Source organism: Varanus komodoensis, unplaced genomic scaffold (genome assembly GCF_004798865.1).
Source record: "Varanus komodoensis strain SLA01 unplaced genomic scaffold, ASM479886v1 scaffold19, whole genome shotgun sequence".
NCBI lineage: Eukaryota > Metazoa > Chordata > Lepidosauria > Squamata > Varanidae > Varanus > Varanus komodoensis.
The window spans coordinates 15,975-41,960 of record NW_025335550.1 but is presented as its reverse complement, the minus strand read 5'-3'; the positions used below and the strand labels follow the sequence as shown (position 1 = coordinate 41,960).

Below are 25,986 nucleotides of genomic sequence, written 5' to 3'. Positions count from 1 at the left end.
AATGGCAGATGAGCTGCGCACTCCAGTCATGCTGCCCGCAACTAGATGAAGCTCAATACAGAGTAACTTCCAGTAACTCGGTATGGTGCAGTACTGAGTTACACATTGCTGCTAAACCACCTTTTCTCAAGCTGGTGCTCTCCAGTTGTGTTAGCCTGCAATTCCCATCATTCCCAGCCAACATGAGCAAAGAATGCTGCCAGGAATGCTGGCAGTTGCAGCCCAAGACAGGGAGGGTCCCAAGTTAAAGGTCCCCTCATAATCCACCAAGATTATCCTTTCTCTTACAAGGTGCTTTAGGTACGCAAATATTTCTGCAATTTTGAAAGGGGAATTTAAGCCATGGAGCATTCAAGCACTGCGGTTACTTTTAACAGACTTGGTTCTAGAAACCAGGGTAGAGTCAGCCTGTTGGGAATGAACTGCTCTTTATTATGAGAGCCAGTGATATGTGGTACTTAAGAGTGTGGGTGGGGATCTGGAAGATTCAGGTCTAGTCCGCACTCGACCATGAAGCTCCCTGGGTGAATTTGGAGTGGTCACTTACTCTCAGGGATAAAATGGAGCTCCATAAGCTGCCTTGGGTCCCTCACAAAAGGAAAAGGGGTGGGATATAAATGCAATGTTGTAGTAGTAGTAGTAATGTAGGCAACCTCAAATTATGAACAACTTGTACTTACAAACTGTCATAAAGCCTATTAATTTTTAAAAAATATGGCAGGCTTTTCTGCCCTGCCCATCCAGAGAGGGAAATCTCTCCAGAATTTCCTTGTTGCAAAGAGAAGGCCTTGGTGAGTTTGGGAGGCAGGGGGGATATCTAGAGATATTCTCAGTTTTTCCACTTTCCCAGGGGTCCTGTGCCCTGAACCCCTGTAGATGTGGAGGGCCAGCTATATGTCATCTGACTTCCACAGAAATTTGACTTAAAGGCGATTTTTTATCTTCTCAGGAACAGAACTTGTTCATAACCCAGGGACTGCCTGCGCAAGAAATAGCAGCTCGTCACTCCGCACAACGTGACAAACTGCAGTGTAGGGAAAGACAGGCTTATGAATGCTCTCTCCTGGGCATGTTGTCAAGTGGGGATGGTTGGGAGAGCGCACCAGGCTGACGGTGGCTGCTGCGGCTCATTCCTGCTCATGCATCAGCTCAGGGCCATGGTTTCAGGTGCAACGCATTCACTTGCAGACACTGCATCTGTTTATTTAGCATGGAACCTAGTCGACCACAGCTCTTTGCCCCAGGGCAGGACAGGGCAGCCCAGTTCAGGCTTTGCCGCAACAGGAGTTCACACTGAGTAGGGAGGGAAGGTCTTCCACAGTTACAAAGACGAGGAACAAGATCATAGCAGCCTTGATGCCCTGTTCATGCTCACATTACAGAAAGCATGTCAAGTACTCGAACATGGACAGGGCGGGGGGTTGTGCACAGAGTCCCCCCTTTTAAAACTACATTATCATCTAAAATGTAGGGTATCAGGGAGCACGTGACAGATGTGTGCAAAGAAAGAGGACGATTAATGGGCAGGAGGCACCCGGAAAGGGCTCAGTTGTTACTACGAGTCTGGATTAGGACTCACACCGTCCTGAGCTCTCACATCCAGGTTGTTGCCTACACAGCCGCTCTGCCTGGTTAGTGCCCAAGAGGATGAGGTTAGAATGACCATGGTGCAGCCTTGGCCTCTGTGGACGCAACAAACTCCTAACTTACTGGCTGGGCAGATGAGGCATTCCCTTCTCGAATGCTGCAAGGTTCAGTTCTTCAGCTCTCCCAGTCTGAGCTTGGCAAAGTCCGTGGCTACTTTCAGGGCCTCCTCAAGGCAGTCTGTGTTCTTTCCTGTTGCTTGGGCAGAGAGGTCTTTCCCACCCCCTTTGCCATCCATCAGCCCCGACACCTTCTGCACCCATTCATTAGCCTTCAGCCCTTTACTGGCGACTTTCTGAGAGGGAGGAAAAAGTGTAGTAAGGATCCAATCCTATGCATGCTTAGACAGAGAAAGGCACTTCCACTTCCAGAATTTCTTACCAGCTAGCCTGGAAATGGAAGGATGTGTTTCCTGTTTAAATATGGTTTACCACTAACAAAAACAGGCCAAAATATCCACCTGGTGCAGACACGGTAGAAGCCACACTAGGCCTTGAGAGAGGAGGGGGTTCCTTTAGGGAATCTTGGGACAGAACTGCTCTCCAAAGGTCCTCGTGTATGCCATTCCTTGCCACAACATGTGACAGCTGCTGGCATAGTGGTGCTGAAAGGGGCCTACACAAATCCATCCCGGTAGGACTTCCAGTGCCTACCAGCCACAAAAACAATCCAGACATTGTGTCTGGAGGCAGCGTGACAGGGAGGGGGCAGAGGCAGGGCTGTGGACCACCTGCGGGCATCTGGATGGCTCCTGTACGAAGTGGGGAGCCAGGCTGGGTGAGCCTTCTGTTTAGACCGGGAGGATGCTCCTACGCCAAAAGTTCACAGGTTCTTAAGCTGACAACAGAGCAAGGTAGTAGTGGCAGCTGCTGGAACTGCAGGACAAGGCGTCTCTCTCTCTCTCTCTCTCTCTCTCTCTCTCTCTCTCTCTCTCTCTCTCTCTCTCTGTGTGTCTGTGTGTGTGTCTGTGTACACAAGCGTGTGTGTGCGCGCATTCTAGGCAATCATTCTGGGTCATAGCCACTATGTATGGTTTTAGCAGCCCCAGACCTGGGAAGGATTCTTATACTGGTCCACTGATGCCCCACAGTGTCAGCAAGGGCTGAAATCCGGCCTGTGCCCCCAACCTACCTGAGGGACCTGGCATAAGCACGTGATCTTGCCAGCGTCATTATCCACTGCGAAAAGCATGGCGGCTGTCTCTGGGGAATGCGTCTTCAGGAGCTTCAAGGATTCATTCAGAGCCTACAGAAGGACACGTTTACAGTTAAGACAGAGGTGGGGAACCTCAGGCCTGGGGGACAACTCCAGAGCACCTGGGGGCCCCAAATGGCCTCACCTTTTTCTCTGCAATCACAAATCATTTCCTAGCTTTTGTGCAGTTTTCCCTCATTCTAAAAGGTTGCAATGCCTCTCCTAAGGCAGAGTTAGCAGCAGTATAAGCTTTAAGCCTGAATGTGCTAGTACTTTGGGTATTTAGGCCCCTCTCACCTTTGGCAGCACCCCTCTGCCTTTGGCCCTGCCATCCACTGGAATGCAGAACCCCAAGGACTTTCTTGAAGTAGAATTTGGCTCCTGGGATGAACAGGGTTCCACACCCCTGGGCTGAGAGAATGCACATGCTGTGGGTGATAGCGCATGTTATCTGAGGGGAAACTGTCCCAGGAACAAAGCAAAACCCAGGAGAGGAGAGGAGAGGAGAGGAGAGGAGAGGAGAGGAGAGGAGAGGAGAGGAGAGGAAGCAGAACCTCTCAGAAAACAAATGCCAACACCTCTCCAATCCTATCCAGTGTTTGCACTGGAGATGCAGGTTCTCGCTCCACACAACCAGTACCTCCTAATAACCAATGCTTGCAGAGAGCGACAAAAGGGACCCCACTGCTGTTCAGGTGAATTACCTTGGCAGACGCACCACTCTCCATTTCAAGGATGACCAGCGGCTGGTTGGGGTGAGCCTCAATCAGTTGTTTCGTCTTGTCCAAAACCTAAGGGAACAGTCGAACAAGAGATGAGGCTGCTCCCGAGCCATGGGAATGCCACAGGGAAGCTCCTCTCAGAAAGCAGGAAATGCTTTTTCTGTTGCATTTTGGGCTCTGGGAGGGTACAGATTTGAGAGTTCAAGGCAGAGAGGAAGCTGCCTTGCAGTGGGGGAGGAATGTGCATGAAGGAAGGGGGGGGGGGAGAGAGAGAGAGCGTGCGCAAGCAAGCTGCCTTTCAGCCAAGACAGGTTGCAACACTAAGGATATATTATATTAGGACCACACAGGGCTGTGTATTGCACTCTGCCCTGATGTTTGTCAAAGGCAACAGAGTCCATTATTTTTCCTCTAAAGCTACAACCACAGCCAGGCACCAGCTGACAGCAAGAGCCACATAGGAAAGTGCAGCCATTTCTATACAGCTGAGCCTGCCTGTGGGAGGCAGAAAGAGAAAGAAGGAAACAGGCTCACTCGTTTCTGGATATCTGCTTTGCTGGCACGATCCAGATCATCCATAATCTTCTTTAGTGTTTTCAGGGCCTCTCTCAGTTCATCTTTCTGCCACTGGGGAATGATTGCAGTGGCCAGGGTCTGCAAACAAACAAACAAATCCACTGGTAGTTAGGAATGTATAGATTTTGCCAAGTCTGTTCCATTTGTGTTCTGCAGATCGTCAGGAAACTTCTGGTCAATCATTTGCTCACTGAGGGCATCAAATGGGGGATGGGTGTGCGAGTTTTGTTCCATGTGTGCAAGTGCACATTAGCACAAGTGCACATTGCTGCTAACGCACACTTGTGCAAGGGAAAAACTGTCCACTGGCCTAGAGAATTTGCCCAGTTCAGAAGACACCCATCCACTGCAGAGTACACACGCTGGGTTCACAGAAACCCAGCCCCGCTTGAATCTGCTGCAGACGCCTCAGGCTTCCCTACTCGAAGCTGAAGCCCCAGCAGCTCACTTTTTACAGGGACATCAGAGCTGATGTATTTCCAGCAGCGTAAGCAGGACTCCCTACTTATGCATTGCAACAGACAATGTGCGTGTGTTACACTGATGCTCAGGCCATACAGAGGCGTAGTGAAGATCTCACTCGAAGCAAACACATTCCCAGTCCTTCTGGCTCTGTGTAGGTAAACCTGGGCAGTGCCTGATTTAGCCTCAGAAATGAGCCCAGTGCCAGAGGAGGACTCTGAAGGGCTGTTTTGACATACTTCTTTCTTTTTCGATGGTCTGAAACGATCAGGCATGCACATGCACAAAGTCAGAACGACGCAATGCCTTGTGTAACTAATTAGCATTACAGAATTTGTATTCCCTACACAGATAAGTTTACGCTCCTTTGGAAAACAGCCCTGCTTATAAAGCACATGCAGCACAGCCAGCAGATTCGAGAGCAGCCCTCAGCGAGCTGGTGCTGCCTTAGCTGGTTTGCACATGACCCATCTGAGCGACCTGGGTAAGGTGTTGCCTCCACTTTCCCCTCCTGTCCCTTCTTGTACCTCACCAAGATCTGCAATCTCACGCTGGATGTCTTTGTTAGGAGTGGTCTGGATCTTCACTTTGGCTTCCAGCTCAGCGAGCAGCTTTTGAAGGCTGTCTACCTTCCTCAGCGCCTTGGGAAAAAAGAGAAAAGCATTAAGTCTGTGATGGTGGTTAAAAGGGGTGAAGATATGGCTTTTCGTCTACAAGAAACCTTGGCAAGTGAAAAGCATAATCCGTGACGGCCTTCCCAGCCTCACAGCTAACTGGGGTCCACCGAGATGCATCTCCTGGCTGCTTCCGGTGGATTCGTCCATTCCCCGCTGCTCACCTTCTGTGCTTCTCCTCCAGTCACTGCCACTATCCTCCGGATGCCTTTTGCAATAGCTTCCTCTGACACAATGACAAAGTGGCCGGCATGGCTGGAGTTCTGCAAATGCCTGTGAAAACATCAAGGCATCCCACATGTTTATACTTGCTCCTGCCTAGGCAACCAAAGCAGCTTTGTTTCAGGGGTCCCTCAGGAACGGGAAGTGGCCAGGGTTCAGTGCAGAACCCAACCAAAGTGCAGCTAGAGCAGGCCAAAGAACTGCCCAGCCTAATAAGTGGCTTCCACAGCAGGCAACCAGATGTCCCATGTGCTTGCCCTGGATTTTACCAATTGACCTTCTTTCCCATTTATTTTATTGTCTTCCCCAAATTATTTTGGCTTTTAATGGCTCAGAGCATAGGCAGGGTTTTGATTTATTTTTAACTAGCTGCAGACACACTGTAGTCATTCCACCTGAATGAAGCCACACTCCACTTGTAAGTCTAAACATAGCCCCAACCATGATGCCCCCCACAGTTCCCTGGCGGAGGTGTCTGTCTACTTCATTCTCCCGTGGGGCAAATAACTCAGAGCCATGACTGCTGGACTCTCCCCAGGGCTTCAAATGGCCTCAGCAGCAAAACCATGTACTCATTAGGGGAGCCTGCCTCCTATTGACAGAAGATGCTGCTGCAACCTTCAAATACTCAAAGGAGATTTATACGAAGATTAATTGGTGTGTGTTAAATGGCAAGTAAGCCCATGGTGAACATCTTGGCAATGCCATTAATATGTATGCCAAGTTTCCAATATGTAGGTTTCATGAGCCTGCTTTGGTTTGGACAGACAGACATATCCATCATCACCACCTCATCTAGAGATTCTGCCCAGCACCTAGCAATGTTAAGATTTTAGGCACATGGTCACTAAGAACTGCAATACACTATAGTGACAAGCACTTCTGCAAACCTAGATGAACAAGATACAGCAGATGCAAAGGAGAGAGATGGCACACAGTGATTTATAAATGTCTCTGTTCTACAGACTAGACCTGTGCTGAACACCACTCTGTCCATGGCTTCACCCAGTCCCTATGGCTGTACTCACGTCCCTCCGCAGAACTCAACAGATGTAATGGCACCCGCAGCGCTGGAGGGATCAGCCAGCATGTCCTCTATGGGTATGCCGATCGAGACAACGCGGACGGGGTCAGGGTACGTCTCGTCAAACACTGCTCGCAGGCCCTGGATGGCTTTGGCAGCAGCCAGGGGACAGTCCTTGGCGTACACGACCTGAGGAATTGACAGCAGTGGGGTCAAGAGCAAGCTGGGGTCAGCAAAGGAAGGGCAGATCCCTCCCTCCTCCAGCTGCACTCCCTATTGCATGTTCTGTGTTGGCCAGGGTAGAAGGAACTTCACTTGGAAGGCGAGTGGGCAAGAGGGCGAATGCCACCCTTGGTTGCATAGCCAGAAGCGTGGCTTCTAGATTGAGAGAGGTATTACTATTACTCTATATTACTCTGGTGCGCCCGCAACTGGAGTATTGTGTTCAGTTCTGGGACCCTCATTACGGGAAGGATATAGCCAGGTTGGAATCAGTGCAGTATAGGGCCACAAGGATGGTGGCCGGATTGCAGGGAAAGCCGTATGAGGCAAGACTGGGGGAACTGGGCCTTTTCAGCCTCGAGAAGAGGAGACTCAGAGGGGACCTGTTAGTGACAGACAGGTATGTGAAGGGGTGTCATGCAAAGGGGGGTAGAGATCTGTTCTCCCCAACAGAGCAAAGCTCAGGGAACCAAGGTTCAATTTGGATGCCAGGAAGTACTTCCTGACAGTTAGGACCCCGAGGGTGTGGAATGGGCTTCCACAGGAGGTGGTTGAACCCCAGTGGTAAGGGTGTTCAAGGATAAGCTAGACATGCACATGGTAGGCATGTCATGAGTGGAGCCAGCTAGTGCCAGGGGTCAGACTAGATGGCCCGGGAGGCCCCTTCTGACTCGCTCTGTTTCTAAGTCGAAGAGGCATGGAGCAGTTCACTCCTCCTCTACAACTCACTTGCCTGCACTGAATTCCTCACCAAGACCAGGCAAGTTCTTAACATACAAGGCTGGCTTTGCATGATAGACAATTTTGGAGCACCAGGTAGACTTCCATGCCAGCCTTCACACTGCAGTGAGACTAGTTCCCACCCCAACGTACCTTGGCTTCCCGAATCATTTGGTTAGCAATCTCTTCTGTCTTCTTGATTTCCTGAGTTGACATGGCCCCCTTAGCTGTGAAGTCAAACCGCAGCCGGTCTGGAGCGACCAAGGAGCCCCGCTGGTCGGCCTCTCCCAGCACAGCGCGCAAAGCGAAGTTGAGGATGTGGGTAGCTGTGTGGTTGCTCATGATGGGCCTCCGCCTCGCCTGCAAGGCATGGGTGGATGTGAATTGGGGTGGGCGGGGAGAGAGCGCTTCTTCAGAGCTGCCCGGAGAATGTTGCATTATGGGGCAGCACACGAAAGCTACAAATGCAAAACAAGTAGGGGGGCCTGGTCTAAAGCCAGGCTGTTGATACACGGCCTGCGAATGGAGCCCTCTGCCCTTTGTTATTTATGACGGACAGCTGAGCCCATTCAAGAGCACTGTACAGGAGTTGAAACAGACTGACAGGTAAGTGTTACTTGTGGTGTTAGGTCCACAATGACTCACTTGCACATGCGAGTCATCAAGCAGTGAAAATGTGTGTGTGAACCACTGGAAGATGGTTCAAAGCTACACCATCTTGCTTTGGCCTTCGTTTTGTAGTGCATCAGTCCTGCATGCCTAAGCACACACGCTCTACAGCTCTTAAGCGCTCATCTCCCGGTGGCACCATCTTATTTTCTTAAACTCAATTATATCCCACTAGATGATCACAAAGTTAATGAAAGATGCAAACAATAAAAAAGACTCCAAATTTAAAACCTATTTTTCCCTTGAGAAAGCCAAACACAATGGGAGCAGCCATTAACCCCTCTCCCCCATCAAACAAAAGTAAAATGTTTATTCAGTGAAAATGTATTCAGGACTAGCCTAACGAAGAACCACTCAGCCTGTTGTATGAAACACACCAAACTAAATGCTAGGCAAACATCCCTGGTAAGAGGATTCTAAAGCAGAGGTGCCACCACTGAGAAGACCTTTTCTGATGTCACCGCCCATCTCCCATCAGCTGTCAGAGACAGCCAAGGGAGGGCCTCTGAAGCAGATTAAAGTCTAGTCCAGTTATAGCCTTTTTTCTTTTTAAAAGAACTCAAAGAGGCTTACATCATTCTCCTCCTCCTGCTCTCAGTCTTATCCACAAGTACAACCTTGTGAGGCAGGTTGGGCTGAAAGCCCATGCCTTACCCTAAGCCACCCACTTGGCTCCACAGCTGCAGTGGGAACTAGAACCCAGACTGCCTGAGTCCCAGTCCTGCACTCTTAACCACTACACCACATGGGGCTCTCTCACATGTATCACAGTGAAGTCTTCAGAGCAGATTCCTCAGCACTGGCGCCTTCCAGATGGTTTAGCCTGTAACGCCTGCCACCTCTGTCCAGCATGGAAACCGGCCAGGAATGGCAGGAGCTGCAGTCCAAGACATGGAAGGTATCAGATTCAGGCCCTCAGTCTTCAGCCCACACTCAGCCACAAACTCACTGAGTAATGTTCGGCTAGTCACTATCTCAGCACAACCTTCTCCCTCAGGGTTGTGAAGATAAAATGGGTGGTGGGGGAGAGACAAGTGCACCCCTTTGAGCTCTTGAGAAAACAAGCACAAACACATAATGAAATGAATTAATGAGGGATGGGATTGGATCCTAGCAGGAAATGCCAAAGAGTTTTCCCCTTTTTCAAGAGTCACCCACCTCATCAACATACAGTCGGACGGTATCTCCCACTTTCAGGTTTCCATAGACTGTGCCCACATGGAGCACGTAACCTCCACGCACTTGTACATTTTTCACGGTAAACTCTGTCTTCTGCAGAAATCGAAAACAAGCAAGAGCAAGGTAGGAAATCCTGTCAGATGGCATAATTCACTCTCCCACCAAGAGTAAAGATATACATACTTTGTTTTAAATATGCATGCTTATGCCACTTTTCAGCTACAAAGCAACTTGCAGATGTAGAATCGAGAATGAAACCAGCATGTTAAGAAGTCTTAAAAAGTACAAAAAAGCAAGCAAATGAACAAAAAGTCCCAAGCAAAAGACCAAACAGAAGCATCAGCAACAATCAGCAAGTCAATAAATCAACAATAAATGGATAAACAGAAGACAATGCATCCTAGCCACTAAAAGGCAAGGTGAATAAGGGTGCAAAGCTATGTATGTTTTGACAGAAAAACATCCTGCTGAGAAAGGCTTGGCGTTGTAGGACTCCTTTTCTGTCGAAACATGCATAGGATTGCATCCTAAGACACCCCGGACATGGCATCTAAATGATGATATTGACACCTCATACATTTCTCCATGAAATGCCACGGCTGGAGTACCACCGTGGAGCCGGCTTTTTTCCGGCTACCAACTACGTCATCTCTGAAGGTGCACAGAAATGGATAAAACCCTCCTATGTACAGCTGAAAAATCACGTTGGATGTGAAGGAAAACAGATCTTGAAAAGCTGGGACAATGGAGAGTTCCAGAAACTGTAGCAATGCTCCGATCTTGGAGCAAAAATCCTAACATGCAAGAGAAGGGGAGCAGCCTGCGGCCCACAAACGTCTTCCACCCAAGAGAGCCTGAGCAGTGAGGTTATCAGGGCAGCCTCCGAGCCCAACTTACGTCCTCGCTGCCTTCATCCTCCTTAACGAGGTAGCCTTCATCATAGATCTGCCCTCCCTGCTCTGCATAGAAGCAGGTGCTGTCCAGTACAACCCCACACTCCTGGCCTGTAGACACCTCCTCCACAAACGTCTTCTCCCGGCGGAGGGCTTTCACCACGGCCAAAGGACTGTCAAACTCTGCACATGGGGAAAAGGTGTGGTTAGAAGTGCAAGAGCCTCCTCATCATGCGTGGTAGCAGCAAGAGCAAAACAGGAGAGTCAGCAGGGCTTATGCTGGCAGACTAGAGATGTCTGGGATGGAAAATGTGGCTCTTGTTCAAAGCGCCAGAGAATCCCCAGCTGCTTTAAAGCCCCTCTTTGAGAAAGAATGAAAAAATGACTAAGAAACTTCCCTAAATATTAGTTTTGTCCATGGCAGTCTTAAAACACTTCCTTTTGGAGGATGTTGGAAGGGAACTTTTACAGAATCAGACTGCTGATCAGCTCCCCCAGTAACGTCTATCCCGACTGGCAGTGGGCTTCAGACAAAAGGCCTTCTCAGCCTTAGCTGAGATGCCACGCATTGAACATGGAACCTTCTACATGCAAAACACCTGTTCTACCATATATCTATGACACTTGCCCTTAAAGCAGGGATGCAGAGACTGGGCTGAGAACTCTGGGATCCCTCAGATGGACCTACTCCCATCCCCCTTTCAACCCCAACCACGGATTATTGGGTGGCTTCCTGGCTTCTGTAGTTTTTTGCCCCATTCTAAAATGTGCAAATGCCTCTATAGCTTTGTTAATGGCAGTGGGAGCTTGAAACTAAAATAAGCCAGTTTTTATCACAATTCTATCCCACCTTTTCACTATCCCACCTTTTCTTCCTTGTAAGGAACTCAGGGTGGTTTACAGTCCTCTTCCCCTCTGTTTTCTCCTCACTGCAGCCCTGCCAGGTAGGATAGGCTGCCAGTGACTGGCCCCAAGTCACTGAATGAGCTTCATCGTGGAGCGGGAAATAGAACCTGGGGCTCCAAGGTCCCTGTCTGGCACTCTCACCAATGCCCGGTTTTTAGCTTCTGCCCCTTTTGCCTTTGGCCCCAACATGACTGGAAAGTGGCCCCAAAGAGCTTCTCCAAAATGGAATGTGGGCCTCAAGCTGAAAGAAATTCAACACCCGTGTCTTAATCAGAGACCAAATTAAACCAGGGCCAAAAATTCTGAAGTCATTCTCCAATTTGAATATGCTTATTCAAGAAGAGAAATCTAGATCCTCCTAATTAACTGCTCTTCACATTCTTGGTTAGCCGGGGCATGCAAAGGAAAACAGGGGTTAGAAAAGGGCTAAAAAGCTATGTGCCACAGAAGTTATCACATCAAGCCAGCAAGAGGGGACATGCAGCGAATAAGAGGGAAGAGAACAGACTCTACCATAGGTGCCACTGGGATTCGATGAGTAGCTGTACTTGAGGGAGTCATCTGTGACCTCTAAGCCCCTGGAGCGGAGGTCTTCAATCGCATAGATGTCCAACATGATGAAATCTTCATCGCCACCTCCCTTGCCCTGGGACTTTAGCTGGGAGCGAAACAAACCCAAGGATGAAAAGCAGGCACAGGAGCCCCCCACAAACCCATGGTGTCCTAGCCATGTTCAGCAACTGGAGGAAAAGGGGACAGGAGAGGGCGAGAGCAGGCTGATCAACAAAGCTATGCTTGGACACAGAGAAGGGACTTGGAAGAGCCATCTGAGCTTTCCACCTCTTGCCAAGAGATTATTTATTTATTTATGAAATTGGTATGCCGTCCAATTACCAGCGCCTCTGAATTAGGGTCAGAAGGGCTGAATCCAAAGTAATTTCTGGACTGAAAGCAATTCTGAAGAAACTATGAAAGAAGGATTGGGGAGCAGTCAACAGCCAGTGCTGGTACCACTTGTTCTGTACATGTGAAGATTTTCTCAGGCTGGCATAGGGAAAACGTATTTGTCTGAAGCACCAAAAAAAGACTGCACAGAAACTTGACTCACTGAGTCTTACTGACACAGACTTCCACTGGGCAAACCAGTTCTTCGTAAGTGCATTGCTGCTTGAATGAAATCCAAGCCATTTCTTTCTACATAGGTTCCTCTGGCAAAAAGTTAGCCAAACTGTATTTGGTTTTGTTCTTGATGCCTTCCCCACAGGGCGCTTAGATTGTTTTATTATCATCATCGTCTAAGGATCTATTATTTGTGCATTCTGCTCTGCACATAGAGCTCCTGGTGTCTTTCAAACTGCAGGTCAATTAAACTCCTGGAAAGCAAGTCAACTCCAATCTGGTACCTGCCAGATGTTTTTGACTGCAGCTCCCCATCAGTCATACCCACATGAGCAATGGTGGAGGGGGTGAAGCGTGTGTGGGTGGGGTCCAAACACCTGAATGGCACCACCTTGGAGAAGGATGTGCCATGTTTTGGCAAAGCTGCAGCAGCTGTTGCTCCCAGGTTACATCCTGGGCCTCACAGGCACCCACGTGAAGCTGCCTCGTGTGGTGTCGGAACAGCTGGCCATCTCTGCTGATGGTTGCTGGTCCTCCTAGCTCTCAGGCAGAGATCTCTAACTGAGCGCTTTTGCCTGGAGAGGCTGGGAATCAAACATGAGGCCTTTGGCATGCAAGGGATGTGTGTGATTTGTGTGTCCTATGCCCTCCCCAGCTATGTGCCTTTCAAGATGCGCACTACATGCAACAACCTTCCTGCCCCAAGTAATGTAGACTGTTTTTCCTTACTGATGTGTATAAATCATTTAAAGAGACATTTCCAAGTGGTAATACAAGACAGTATAAAACCACAAGAAATACAGACAACAGAATACCCCACCCTCATGGTTTGAGTACAGGTTGGGGGTGGGTTGTCGTTAAGCTGTGTGGGTCACAGTGCAGCTTGGCTGAGACGGCACAAAGAAGCCACTGCCTGTTAACTGCAACGACCCGAGAACCCACAGTTTGCAATCCACCATGATTTGTTCTCTCAGCTCGGTCCAGTCAATATGATAACCCACCTTTCAACAACTTATTTCAATAACAACCCACACTCAACCCAAAGGTGGGTTACTGAGTTGTCTGAACCTAGTCACTATATAAAATAGAACCCAGCAGGTGTTCTAGCAGTGAAATCTATTGTAGGAGTGTCAGATTTTAAGGGACTAAGAAACAAAAGTGTGAATACACAACTAAAACCACCAATATACATTTAAAGTAAATGGCTTTAGTTGTGTTGCTATTTATAACATATACTTATCACTGGGGCTGGGAGCCTCCAAATATTGTTGGACTCAAATTCCCATCAGACCTGGTCAGCTTAGCCAATTGTGAAGGATAATGGGAGTTCACATTCATGAACATCTGAAGGAAACGGTTTCCCCACCCAATTTTGTTTTACCGTTTTTGGTGTGCTTAAAAGAATGCAGTTCTTGAGATAAATGCTTCCTAGGACATTTTTTCTGCATAAAAAGCATAGGATTGCAGCTGAAACTGACAATCAAGGCCCACCTGGGCAGTCTTCCTTTCCTCTTCAAAGCCCTCCATGTCTACTTGCAGGCCCTTCTCTTCGGCAATAAGCCCAGTGAGATCCACGGGGAAACCATAGGTGTCATACAGCAGCCAGGCAGTATCCCCTGGAGAAGAGAGCGGAGGAACTAATAGTCAAGCCAGCCCAAGCAACTTCCTCTTTACAAGATTTCTGCAGGCTCACAAATACTGCTTTGGCTTACTAGCCAGACCTCCTTGCTACTAATTCCCTGATCCCTCTAATGAGAACAGAAGGCACCAGGGCTAGGAATGGTCTTGCCTTACTGGTGTAAAGGGCTGGATAAGCAATGAAACTGTGAGACAGATATCTGTGTGCTCTCTCCTTTTCCAGGAGCGAAGAGTGAATAAAAATATAAGTGAACACAAACTGGCCTTCAGCACAGAGTCATCACGCACAAAGGACTGGGTCTTCCAGCACTTCTGCTCAAGACTTGGGTAAGAACCGAAGGACTGAGATAAAATCCTACTGTTTTCCTCTCCAAACTGCACCCAAGCAAGAGCCAGTCAAAAGCTCCTGGGAGTCTCTGATACCAGAGGGTGAGGCATATTCACTCATTGCAACTGTAGAATCACTGTCCCAACTCTTTGCATGTGAAAAGAAAGCAAGCTTTGTTCCTTTGGTTCTTTGGATTGTTTTTATAGAAAAATCAGCTTGCTACTTATGGAATATTTGCATTTTCCTTGGAAGCTCCTCCAAAATGCTTAAAGATACAGTATGCACATGCATAACAATCTGCTAGGATTATCACCGGCACTGGGGTCCTTTTCCCCTTTTCATGTTGCCTGCTCAGAGAAGCAAAGAAAATTCACAGAGATGGCTACTTATCGCACAAGCAGAGATGAAGAAAGAAGCAACTGAAACAAAACACATGTTCTGGTGTAGGTCTAAGTGTGAAAATGAAGGCTCCTCTCCTGTTGCTTGGTAAGGCATACAGGGGAAGCTAGAATTCTCTTCCATTCCCTGGGTATCAATCCTCTATTTTCTGCTCCCATAAAAAGACAATTCTACTTACAGAATAATGAACACTTAAAAGAATATACTTATTATACTGAAAGAATTACTAATCATACCATCTTGAATTGCAATATTCCCTTCCAGCTCCACCCACTCAGACTGACTAGCAACCTTGGCTGTAGGACCCTCTCTTTCCAAGCAGAACTGTGGTGCGGTTGGGCTCTCTTCCTTCAGTCAATGGGAGCTATTCATAGGCCAGAGCTGTGCATGATGGCTATTTCTTTCATACCAGGAATTATTTTGCTGTCCCCCAAGCTCTGAATCTTTCTGTCAAGGATGCGCCGCCCTCTGTTGAGTGTCTTCAAGAACTGAACCTCCTCATCATTGATAATGTCTTTCACCATCTCTGGGTCTTTCTTCAGTTCAGGGAATGCACCGCCCTGAGAGGAACAGGAGCTGTTACTGCAATTCAACACCACCTCTCTCTTTCTCTCAGCATTCCATGGAACAGGAAAGCCTCAAGAGCAGCAGCAAAAGAACAGAATTTCCTTTTACCAGCGACTCTTCCACGACGTCAACCAGTGTGGCAAAGAACCCCCTGGGGGCGTTGAGCTTTTCATGAGCGTACCGCACAGCACGTCGAAGGATGCGCCTCAGAACATACCTATGAAGAGGGAACAGAAAGCAGAAATTTGTCTCACCTGCACTCTGCAGATTAGAATCACCCCAGAACCAAGATTCATTGGCTCACTGGCTCATTCACTGACCAGTTAAGAGACCATTCACCTCAACAGTTAGTCTAGGATAACAAGCTCCAAACTCACTTTAACCTGTGAGTCAGTCACGCCTGCTAAGATCAGCAGCTCACACTGCCGTGTTTCACAAGGATGTGTGGCGGCCATCCCCGGCACACCTCGCTCACCCAGGCAGGAGTTGTAGCTCAGGAGGATGACCCTGTAAGAGCCATCTGTGCAACTTCTTTCTAGAAAACAGGCCCTAAGCCATACGCAGAGTTCCACTCTCATGACTTTCAGCCCTACATATATTCTGCTTTCTTCAGTGAATCCAGGGCAGCTAACCATGCAGGTCAAAACAGTAACTTTTTCAACCCACAGGACAACAGCAGGGAATACAGCAAAGCAGCCATGGATGTGCAAAAACAGCTAAGGAAAAAATTACAGCAACCATGAAATGCAATTTTAGCCATGGCAGTTAAAACCACTTCAAAAAAAAAAAAAAAAGAAGCAATCATGTATTACCCAAAGCTTTCCTATAAAAGGAAAAAAGGTGGGATATGAAGCCGTTGCCACTGCCTTTCATAGCAGTAGCTTTAGCAGCAGCAGCAGCAGCTAATAAAAACTTACATGATTACTTCACTTCCTTACTGCCCAACAGCTGAAGCTCTCTGGGCAATTCACAGCAATTCATAAAAACAGATACAATAGCAGAAATAAATGATAATACAAATGTGCTACAATACAGCATAACATCACAACATTAGAGACAACTGCTGCTCTTGCTCCCTAAGAAAGAAGTTCTAGAGCCGAGAAAGCCACGGAAAAGGCCATCCCCTGCCTCCCGACTGAACAGATTTCTAGGGATGCCAGGACACAAAGCTGGTCCCATGAAATGATCCCGGGGGCTGGATGAATTCATGTGGGAATTAATTCCTGCATGAGCTTAGTCAAAGTCCAACCCCTCTTTGCCCAGCTCCACACCGCAGCCCCACACGGAGCAGCCGAGTTGCATGTGTCCTCACCCCCTGCCGGTGTTATCAGGCCTTCCACCGTCGGAAAGTGCCACCGTGATGGTCCTGGCGTGGTCAGCCAGGACACGGTAGGCCATGTCTATGCCATCGTCATCCTCCTCACCAACTCGGCCCATGTACGGCCTGCAGCCAGTGCCCTACAACGGAGAAGAAATAAATGATGGAGAGAGGGAGAGAATGGATGGGGGTAGGGAGCAGTGTGGGAGATTTGGGGCAGTATGAGTTTTTGTTAAGGTCTTCTGGCCTATTGGCCAGGACAGTCACCCCCATCTCCCACTTGACATTAGTACCGACAGCAGCTCTGGAAATGAGGAAGGCAGGCAAGCTCTAGGTGGACATTAGAAACTGCAGCCCAGTTGCATGAAGAGCTGCAGCAGCGGTCAGCTCAGCCTAGGTATAGCTCCCCTCTACAGTTTCCCCATGAGCATGAGAAAGTCAGGGGCAGAGCCGGCTTCTTCACATTTTCCTGGTTCCTGACTCCTAGCTTAGGACATCTGAGGAGGCTGCCCAGCTGGTCTAGGGCCTCTGGGATACAAGCAGCCAAGCTCCCGGGAGACAGTGATGAGAGTGGGTCAACAGGGAGAGCAAACAGGAGTTGGACAGAGGAGGTCAAAGGGGCGGTCCTTAACATTCTCCCCCCCACAGCCCTCCTCCCCATTTCCTTCCTTATAACACACTCCCATTTACTAGAAGGACTGTGTTGTTAAGCTTCCAGGAGACAGGAGAAAGCGGTAGTTGTCACAACAGACCCCAGAGGCTAGAACCAAGAAGGCAGCAGAAAGCGATGGCTGAGAGGAGTCCCCAGTGGCGGTGACCTGCAATGCCTGTGCACGGTTTGTTTTCTGGTCGGAGGCCAACATGAGCTACATGTGTGGCCAGTGCAAGCTAGCAATCCCATTAGAAGAAAAGGTGAGAGCACTAGAGCACCGAGTGTCCATCCTCAAGGAAATAAAAGAAGATGGAGAATGTTTAGACAGAGCGGTGGAACTGCAACAGCCAAGTGGAGGACAGAAGCTAGAAGTGCAACATCAAGATGAGGAACAAGAGGGGAATACAGAGGGAAGGGAAAATGAAGAGGAAGCTCTCTGACAGTTAGGAGCGGAAGACCTCCAAGACATTCTGCACCAGTGGAAGCAGGGGAGCTACAGAACTGCTTTCAGTACTCGGGGATGGGACTGGAGGGCAGCCTGCAGTGGAAGAACTACAAGTCATCCTGTGCGATACTGAACAAGAGGCAAAAGGTCAGCCAATGATGCCAAGACAATGATACCAAGGCTCACAAGATCAAGAAGAGAAGGGTGTTCATTGTGGGAGACTTCCTGTTACGTGGGATGGAAATACATGCATGTCAGGAAGACCCATGGACTTGTCAGGTCCATGGCATCCCTGGAGGACAGATAAGTGCTATAACTGAAAGATTACCAAGGCTCTTACAGCCCACTAACATTCCTTCATATACATGTGGGAATAAATGACACTGCCAGGAACAGCTTTGAAAAAACTACATTAGACTTTAAAGTTTTAGGGAATTGCCAGTGTGGTATCATCCACACGGGGATTTCAATTTCCCCAATATCTGTTGTGAGTCAAATTACCAACAGATTCTGCCCCTCCAAGAGATTCCTAACATGTGTTACTGGGAACTTCCTCCCACAAAAAGCGGAGGGAGGATCAAGAGGAACAGCTGTCCTTGACTTGACACTGACCAATAGGGAAGACCTAGTGGACAAAGTGGCAGCTACAGGAACTCAGGGGGAAAGTGACCGTGCCGTACTTGAATTCTTGGTTCTAAAAGAAGCAAAAGCCAAATGTAGCCACACACATACCCTGGATTTTAAGAAAGCCCATTTTAATAAGCTTAGAACAATGGTAAGTAATGTCCTACACCAAAGGAGCTTGTTTTGCCACTCGCTGCAAGAACTGATGCCCCAGTTTTGCTCTCCACCCCCATTCTCTAATAATACCTTTTCCCTTTGTGTCATGTCTTTAGACTGTGAGCACAGGGACTGTCTCATTATTACCCTCTGCAAGTTTCTTGGGAAGCCTTTTCTGACTGAAGGGGACGGTAAAAATGCTATGACTAACTAAATACTATCCAGAGACAATCTTCCTCATTGACATATCAATGCATGCAGAGCATCTGGACTGGTACCTTCTGGATAGCCTCAAAGTAAGGCACAAAGAGGTCTGTATCATAGTTGGACATCTTGTTCTGCAGCACAGACACCAGCCTCTCCAGGCCCATGCCAGTGTCAATGCTCTTCTTGGGGAGGGCTTTCAGGGTCCCATCAGCCTCTCTAGTGAAGGAAAGAAAAGTACACCAGTATAAACACAGGAAATGCAAACAATGATTCACTTTTCCCTTGTTCTCAAAAGCAAGTTAAGAAAAACAAATCTGCTAGTTAGCATAATAAAGGGAAGCGCAAGTGGAAGCCAATACAGGGCAAATCCAGAGGTAATAATCTGCTTGCTAACCAAAGAAAATCCCTTCTGAAAAGTAAGAGGTCTGGGACAAGTTGTCTTCAGTGTTTGGCACACTAATCCTCTCTGGGTCATGAAATATGGTTCATACCCTCCTGAGAAAAAACAGGCAAGCTGTAAGGGCCAAAATATATTTGTAGGTAGGTCAATGAGGCTAAAATTCATGGGACCAGATATCTGAATTGCTTTAATAGACAAAGGGAGAACTAAAACGCATCAATATGATACTGCAGCTACAACTTCATCAGGATTTTTTCTCAGTGGCCACATGGCAACAGCCATTCCATGAAGATGCAGCAGACAAAAACGGAAAGTAAAACTCATTCCATCAGCTCTGTTGACAGACCAGCTCATCCTTTCCCTGAACTGCTTGCATTCCAGTTAATCATTACAAGAACTACCATTCAGCTTTAAGAAGTGGTGCCTGAATTCTGCTTTCCCCTGCTTTCCCCCTTCTATCCCATTTCCCTTTTGTGCCATATTTTTTAAAAGACATGCCTGCAAGCATATTGATTACATGTGAGCTGCTGTGGGTAAAAATACTTGAAATTATTGTGCACTGGACTATTATTTTCAAGATTCCCCACTGAAGATGGAGGTGAGGATTTGGGGGCAGGTGGGAAAGGGAATGAAAAGAATTCTGCATTATCTTTATACTGACTGAAAAGCAGAAAGGAATGCTCATGCGGGCACACACGTATGTTCACGCACATGCGCGCACACAAACGGCCAGGGAAAGGAAATAAATGCTTGAAGCACCTATTGAATTGGATGAACACTAAGTTCCAGATCTCCAGCACATTAGGATCATCTTGATTGACAAGATGTGAAGCATCCCGGTTTCCAATCCGGTCATAGTGTATCTCGCTGCAAGGTCCACATGGCCCTGTATCTCCCATTTCCCAGAAGTTGTCCTTCATGCTGCCTGGAAGAATCCTGCTTTCTGCCAGACTGTGAAGAAAGAAATGCTCGGTGAATGAGAAGGCAGCACACAGGAGAGTCTGTAAGCCACAGGTCCATTGAACTGGTTTAAAGATAATAGCTTAAAATATGCCAGATCTTTAAACTCTAGACCCCACCAGCTGATGCCCATTTTGGACAAATTATCAAAAGAGAAGATTAACATCAGGCCTAGTTCTGATAGTTACACGCCACCGTCAGTAGCAGACACAATATGCCTATGTGCATGAGTCCGTGAGAAACTCTGGCACTCCTGTCCTGCTTGGGGGAGTCTGTGGGCAGCGAGTTGGCAACTGTGTGAACAAATACTGGACTAGACTGACCACTGGTGTGATCCAGCAGAGCTCTCTGTAGGTTCTTATTTTAAAGGAGATTTTCATCACATTAACATATATAAGGCAGTTTGTCTGATCATAGAACCATAGCTTAGCATTATATGCATGAGCTTTGAAAAGCCCACAGAGAACTCCAAACTGGCATGCTCCTCTCCCTCCATGAAGGGAAAAAGAAAAATCAGAATTACGTTTTCTTTTAGCTATTGCACTTGTCTGGCTTTTAAATGCAGAAGCATAACAGAAGCACAGAAACCATGATATAAAGTACTTTCTGCTTTCTCCAAACATTTCCAAGAATTTAATTGCCAGGATTTTTGTTCAAAAAAGCAAACTCCAGTTATGTTAAACAAGCAAGCAAAGTAAACCAGAGTTTGCAGTTGGCTTGTTTAGCTATTGATTAGAGTGTATTTTAAACTAGGATACCTTGTTCACATATAATAACAAGTCAGAAATACTTAAATGAAACTGAAACCTGGCTTATTCCTCCTTCTGGTCTCATGGGAGATTTAAACCATGGTTAGCTTTAAGTGTGCCCTCCCACTACATGGAAGAAAGAGGCAAAGTTTGGAGAAAGCAGAAGAGAATCCGTGAACAGGTTCCTGTGATTCTGTTTATGCTTCTCTGCATTTTGTTTCCCTGACTTTTTCATGGAAAACAACAGAAAAACCATGATGGCCTCTAGCCATATATCATTTCACACGCAGAGGAGCAGGGGTGGTTCTTGCTGTCCAAGTCACAAAATTAATTCTTTCAGCAGCTTCAACTCACCCTAAATCCAACCAGATCTGTTTACAATCTAAGTCTGGCTGCAGACCAGCTGCCTCATTACCACCGAAGTAAGTAACATAAAGCCTTTCCATGGGGATGCCAAACTCTTTGGTGAGGAGGTCCAGGGCAAATCTGCAAGCCAGTTCCTGGGGGGAAGAAAGAAAACAAGTAATGGAAGGCTTGAATAACCTCCTAGCTTTTCACTGGAATTTTAAAATACAGTTGTATGCATGTCCAGACAGAAAAACCTTCTATAACCCCCAGCGTTCTTCAACTAGCTGTGTTGTGAGACGATTTTGGTTTAAACATACACAGGGCTGTACCCTTAACACACCAGTTTGTGATTCAGATTCTACAGTGGCCACCACCACCAGAAAAGAGGAATGGGCAGATCCCTGTATTTTCTCTCTTCCCATCTCCCATAGCATATCCTCATCCATTAATGCTTCATTTCAGACTTTGTCCTCCAATACTATATTTTTAACACTACATTATTCTGAATTCTGCAAGAAACAAAACTTTTGCACCACAACAACCTAAAAACCTTAGAGTGGCAGGAACATCGGAATTTCTTTTGTGTATACATGAGATCAGGCTGCCTCTGCCATTTGGATTAATCAAGCATTACCCTTTCAGTACTTGCTAAAGACTGCCTGCGATATCGCCACCGTACCTTGAAGTAATCGCCAAAAGACCATGAGCCCAGCATCTCAAAGAACGTGTGATGGTAGACATCCTTGCCAACATCATCCAGGTCATTGTGCTTCCCACCTGCCCGAATACACTTCTGGGTGTTGGCAGCTCGTGTCAGCTTTGCCATGGGATGAGAGGGGTCAATTGTGTTGAGGAAGATGGGTTTGAACTGGGAGGTAAAGATATTAAATGCGCAGTGTCAATAGTTTATTTATTTATTTATTTATTAAAACATTTCTATGCCACCCCTTGCCGAAGCCTCGGGGCAGCTCACAACACAAAATACAATACAATAAAATATTGTAATATCGTTGCACCCTGTAGTGCTCAATTCTAAAAGCTAACCATGCATTATAAGAAACAGTACTCCCTACTGATTCTTCTAAAGTTGCAGCTAATCAAACATCAGTGGTCAACCCGGAATTCTAGCATGATGAGAGAGGGGAGGAAATTTTCTCATTTACCCTCTTCATACCGTTCATAATTTTATAGATATCTATCTTGCCTGACCTGATTCATCCCAGCATTGGCAAATAGTAGGGTAGGGTCATCCAGGGGGATGGTAGCAGAAGAGTGCACATAGGTGTGCTGGTTCTCCACAAAAAAGTTGATGAACCGTTGGCGGATCTCGCTAGCTGTTAGTGTCATCTCCATTTTGGGACTGCCACTCAGCACTGTTGAGAAAGAGAAAACAAAGGACTTTAAGGAAGCATGGAAAATTCTGTACAGGAACAGGCTGCAGCACCTACAGAAGGAATGTCGGTGCTCTTGCATAGTTGTAGCTCTTGCATAGTTAAAATTATTTAATTTATATCCCACCAAAGTCATCCAGTGAGCTCCATGGCTGGGTGGGGCCTAGAACAGTTCTCTTAACCCTCTTAACCACTCCGCCACACTGGTTCAGAGATGAGATAAAATGTGTTGTTGTTTTAGTAATTATAATTATTAACAAATTATAAGGACCATGACTTTCCAGAAAGTTTGAGGAGCAAGGAAAAGCTTCCCACTGTGATCTCCAAAGTCAGTCAGAAGCACCCTCTAAACCAAGCATGAGCAGGCTTCAGGCTTGTAGGACCTACTAGACCCTCCAGATACACCAGTGGGAGTTGGGTGGAAAAGAGTGGTGCAGGCTGACATAAATTACCTACTGCCCCCATGCCATAGACTGAAATTACCTGCATATACATAAAAAATTCTTCAGCTACAGAACAGCAATTTCCCTTGTCTGAACTATGACCCTAGCAGAGTAGAGGATTCCATAAGGAACATAAGGGCAGCAGCATAAGCCCTTATGCAAGGAAAACAAACTGCCTGGACCCGAGACAGAAAGGAAGCACCAGAAAGAAAACAAACAAAAAAATGTAATTCACTAGGTGAACACTGGTGACAATCTGCCACGAGGCAAAACGCAGCTGCAGTATTGCATGGCATCACATGGTAACCTGCTTGTCCATTCTGTCGTGGCAAACAGAATCTGATCACCCACAACACTCCCCGGGTTTCTGATCAGCGGTAAAAGTGTGTAGAGATTTTCCACGCTTCTTTGCATGGAGCAATACAGATCCAACACAAGAGTTATGCCTTGCCATTTATTTATGTTACACTTATTATTACATTGAATTTATATTCTGCGGTTTTTCCGCTAGAGAGGAGCCCAGGGTGCCTGAGCTAGCGCCATTTCATCCTCACAACAACCCTGTGAGGCAGGTCGGCTGAGAGTCTGGGACCGACCCAAAGTCACCCCGTGATCTTCATGGACAAGCAAGGCCGGGGCCTCGAATCTCTCCGCTCTGACAGCCACGCCGCATTAGGCAAATGGGTCACCAGCACGCCAGACACGTGTATAGGGGCATCTCGCTCCCCCCGCTGGCGCCACGAATCAAAGCGCCAGCGCTCCCCGCCTTCAGAGACACACCCCCAGCCCCAGCCCCAGCCCGTGATCAAATCGATTTGTAAACCGGGGAAGGGTCTCTGGGGCTCCCCCGCGGCTCACCTCTCAAGCCGAACCAGACTCCCAAAATGCTCTGCGGCGTTGGCCCTTGCGCAGCCTCCTCCCCCCGCCCGCCAGAGCTGGGGACAACCTTGCCAGGCCAAAACGCAGAGGGCCCCCGCATGCACCTGCCTATCCACGCCTCCAACGCCCCTCGCCCAAAGGCTTCCTGCCTTGCCACCTATTACCTGCCCCTCCGCCAGCGGCTCCAGCAATGCTGTAAAAGCGCAACCAAACCCTACTGCAGAAGATACTCCTTTTTTTTAAGCCCACCCAATGCGTTGACGTGTGAGCAAAGGAAGGAATTTTTATTGGGCAAAAATCTGACTGACAGTTTCGCACCGCCCACGACTGGCGGATTTGACAATGTCACGGTGCAGCTTGGGTTCTGGTGCGGCTGATGCAACGGCTCTGAAACAGAGTCACGTGGTTCCCCGGGAAAGGGCTGAAGTCTGCAAGGGGGCCGCCATTACGGGAAGGGAAGGCTGTGAGGATAAATTTTTGAGGGGTGGCTCTATTTACTTTTACATACCCCTAGTACAAAAACGGGTCTGTGTGGAAGGTGTTTAGACTGGGGGATGCCGAGAAAGGCAGGACTTTTTCGTGCATTGATGTATGATTGCTCCGTTAACTGGTGGGTTTAGTTTATATTTCCCACAAACACAAATCATAGTTACCCCTTCTGAGTTTGGTTTTTGCATGATGAAAGCTAAATTAGAGAGTAAGCTTGCACTTGCGAGCAGGATAGCGGGCTGGGTCATACTGGGAATTGTAGGATGACCCCTTCATGGATCACTGCCTTGTCGTGGCGAAGGGGCTTGTGTAGGTCAATGAAGCTATGAGCTATGCTGTGCGGGGCCACCCAAGGCGGACGGAGAGCTCTGATAAAACGTGATCCACTGGAGAAGGAAATGGCAACCCACTCCAGTATCCTTGCCATGAAAACCCCATGGACAGTACAAAAGGCAAAAAGATATGACGCCGGAAGATGAGCCTCTCAGGTCGGAAGGTGTACAATGTGCTACTGGGGAAGAACAGAGGGCCAGTACTAGTAGCGCCAGAAAGAATGAAGCGACTGGGTCAAAGCCGGAAGGACACTCAGTTGCAGATGTATCTGGTGGTGAAAGGAGAGTCCGATGCTGCAAATATCTATACTCCATAGGAACCTGGAATGTAGGTTCCATGAATCAAGGCAAGCTGGATGTGGTCAAACAAGAGATGACAAGACTGAACATCAACATCTTAGGAATCAGTGAACTAAAATGGACAGGAATGGGTGAATTTAATTCAGATAACCATAAGGTATACTGTGGGCAAGTATCCATCAGAAGAAATGGAATAGCCTTCATAGTCAATAAAAGAGTAGGAAAAGCAGTACTGAGATACAATCTCCAAAATGACAGAATGACCTCAGTTCGAATACAAGGCAAACCATTCAACATCACAATAGCCCAAGTCTATGCCCCAACCACTGGTGCTGAGGAGGCTGAGGTTGACTGGTTCTATGAATGCCTACAACACCTTCTAGAATTAACACCAAAAAATGATGTCCTTATCATCATGGGGGATTGGAATGCTAAAGTAGGAAGACAAAAGATAACTGGAATAACAGGCAAGTTTGGCCTTGGAGTACAAAATGAAGCAGGGCACAGGCTGGTAGAATTTTGTCAAGAGAATACAATAGTCATAGCAAACACTCTTTTCCACCAACCCAAAAGACGACTCTACACATGGACATCTCCAGATGGTCAACATAGAAATCAGGTTGACTATGTGCTCTGCAGCCAAAGATGGAGAAGTTCTATACAGTCAGTAAAAACAAGACCAGGAGCTGGCTGTGGCTCAGATCATGAGCTTCTGGTTGCAAAATTTAGGCTTAAATTGAAAAAAGTAGGGGAAAGCACTAGGCCACTCAGGTATGACCTAAATCATATTCCTGATGAATATACAGTAGTGACAAATAGATTTAAAGAATTAGATCTGATAGACAGAGTGCCTGAAGAACTATGGATGGAAGTTTGCAACATTGTACAAGAGGTAGCAGCTAAAACCATCCCAAAGAAAAAGAAATGCAAGAAAGCAAAATGGCTGTCTGAGGAAGCTTTACAAATAGCTGAGGAAAGAAGGGAAGCGAAAGGCAAAGGAGAAAGGGAAAGATACACCCAATTGAATGTAGAATTCCAGAGAATAACTAGAAGAGATAAGAATGCCTTCTTAAATGAACAGTGCAAAGAAATAGAAGAAAACAATAGAATAGGGAGGACCAGAGATCTCTTCAAG

At 47.3% G+C, this 25,986-nt stretch overlaps 1 protein-coding gene across 2 annotated transcripts; it reads right to left on the bottom strand.

Moving 5' to 3' along the window:
* Window positions 1-917: 917 nt before the first annotated feature.
* On the bottom strand, window positions 918-23,965 carry AARS1 (alanyl-tRNA synthetase 1). 2 transcript variants are annotated; one of them, XM_044427791.1, is made up of 21 exons: window positions 23,895-23,965; window positions 22,227-22,390; window positions 21,697-21,885; window positions 21,024-21,169; window positions 19,720-19,911; window positions 18,632-18,776; window positions 16,471-16,616; window positions 15,267-15,375; window positions 15,001-15,151; window positions 13,718-13,842; window positions 11,621-11,765; window positions 10,206-10,384; window positions 9,288-9,401; window positions 7,614-7,820; window positions 6,523-6,707; window positions 5,437-5,545; window positions 5,126-5,239; window positions 4,095-4,214; window positions 3,543-3,629; window positions 2,776-2,889; window positions 918-1,939 (listed from the first exon to the last, which is right to left on the bottom strand). In XM_044427791.1, the coding sequence occupies exons 2-21, from the start codon at window positions 22,368-22,370 to the stop codon at window positions 1,754-1,756; spliced, it is 2,907 nt and encodes a 968-aa protein (XP_044283726.1). In that variant the 5' UTR covers window positions 22,371-22,390; window positions 23,895-23,965; the 3' UTR covers window positions 918-1,753. The 2 variants fall into 2 exon arrangements, with proteins under 2 accessions (XP_044283726.1, XP_044283725.1); XM_044427790.1 differs by lacking the exon at window positions 23,895-23,965 and adding an exon at window positions 23,835-23,853.
* Window positions 23,966-25,986: the final 2,021 nt, after the last annotated feature.

Bases quoted from the DNA above. Each gene is read 5' to 3' on its own strand.
- AARS1 (XM_044427791.1), bottom strand. From the start codon at position 22,370: ATGGAGATGACACTAACAGCTAGCGAGATCCGCCAACGGTTCATCAAC. The intron at 21,886-22,226 runs GTCAGGCAAGAT...TTTACCTCCCAG, and splicing joins CCAATGCTGGGATGAATCAG to TTCAAACCCATCTTCCTCAA. The intron at 5,240-5,436 runs GTGAGCAGCGGG...TTTTTTCCCAAG, and splicing joins CTGGAGGAGAAGCACAGAAG to GCGCTGAGGAAGGTAGACAG.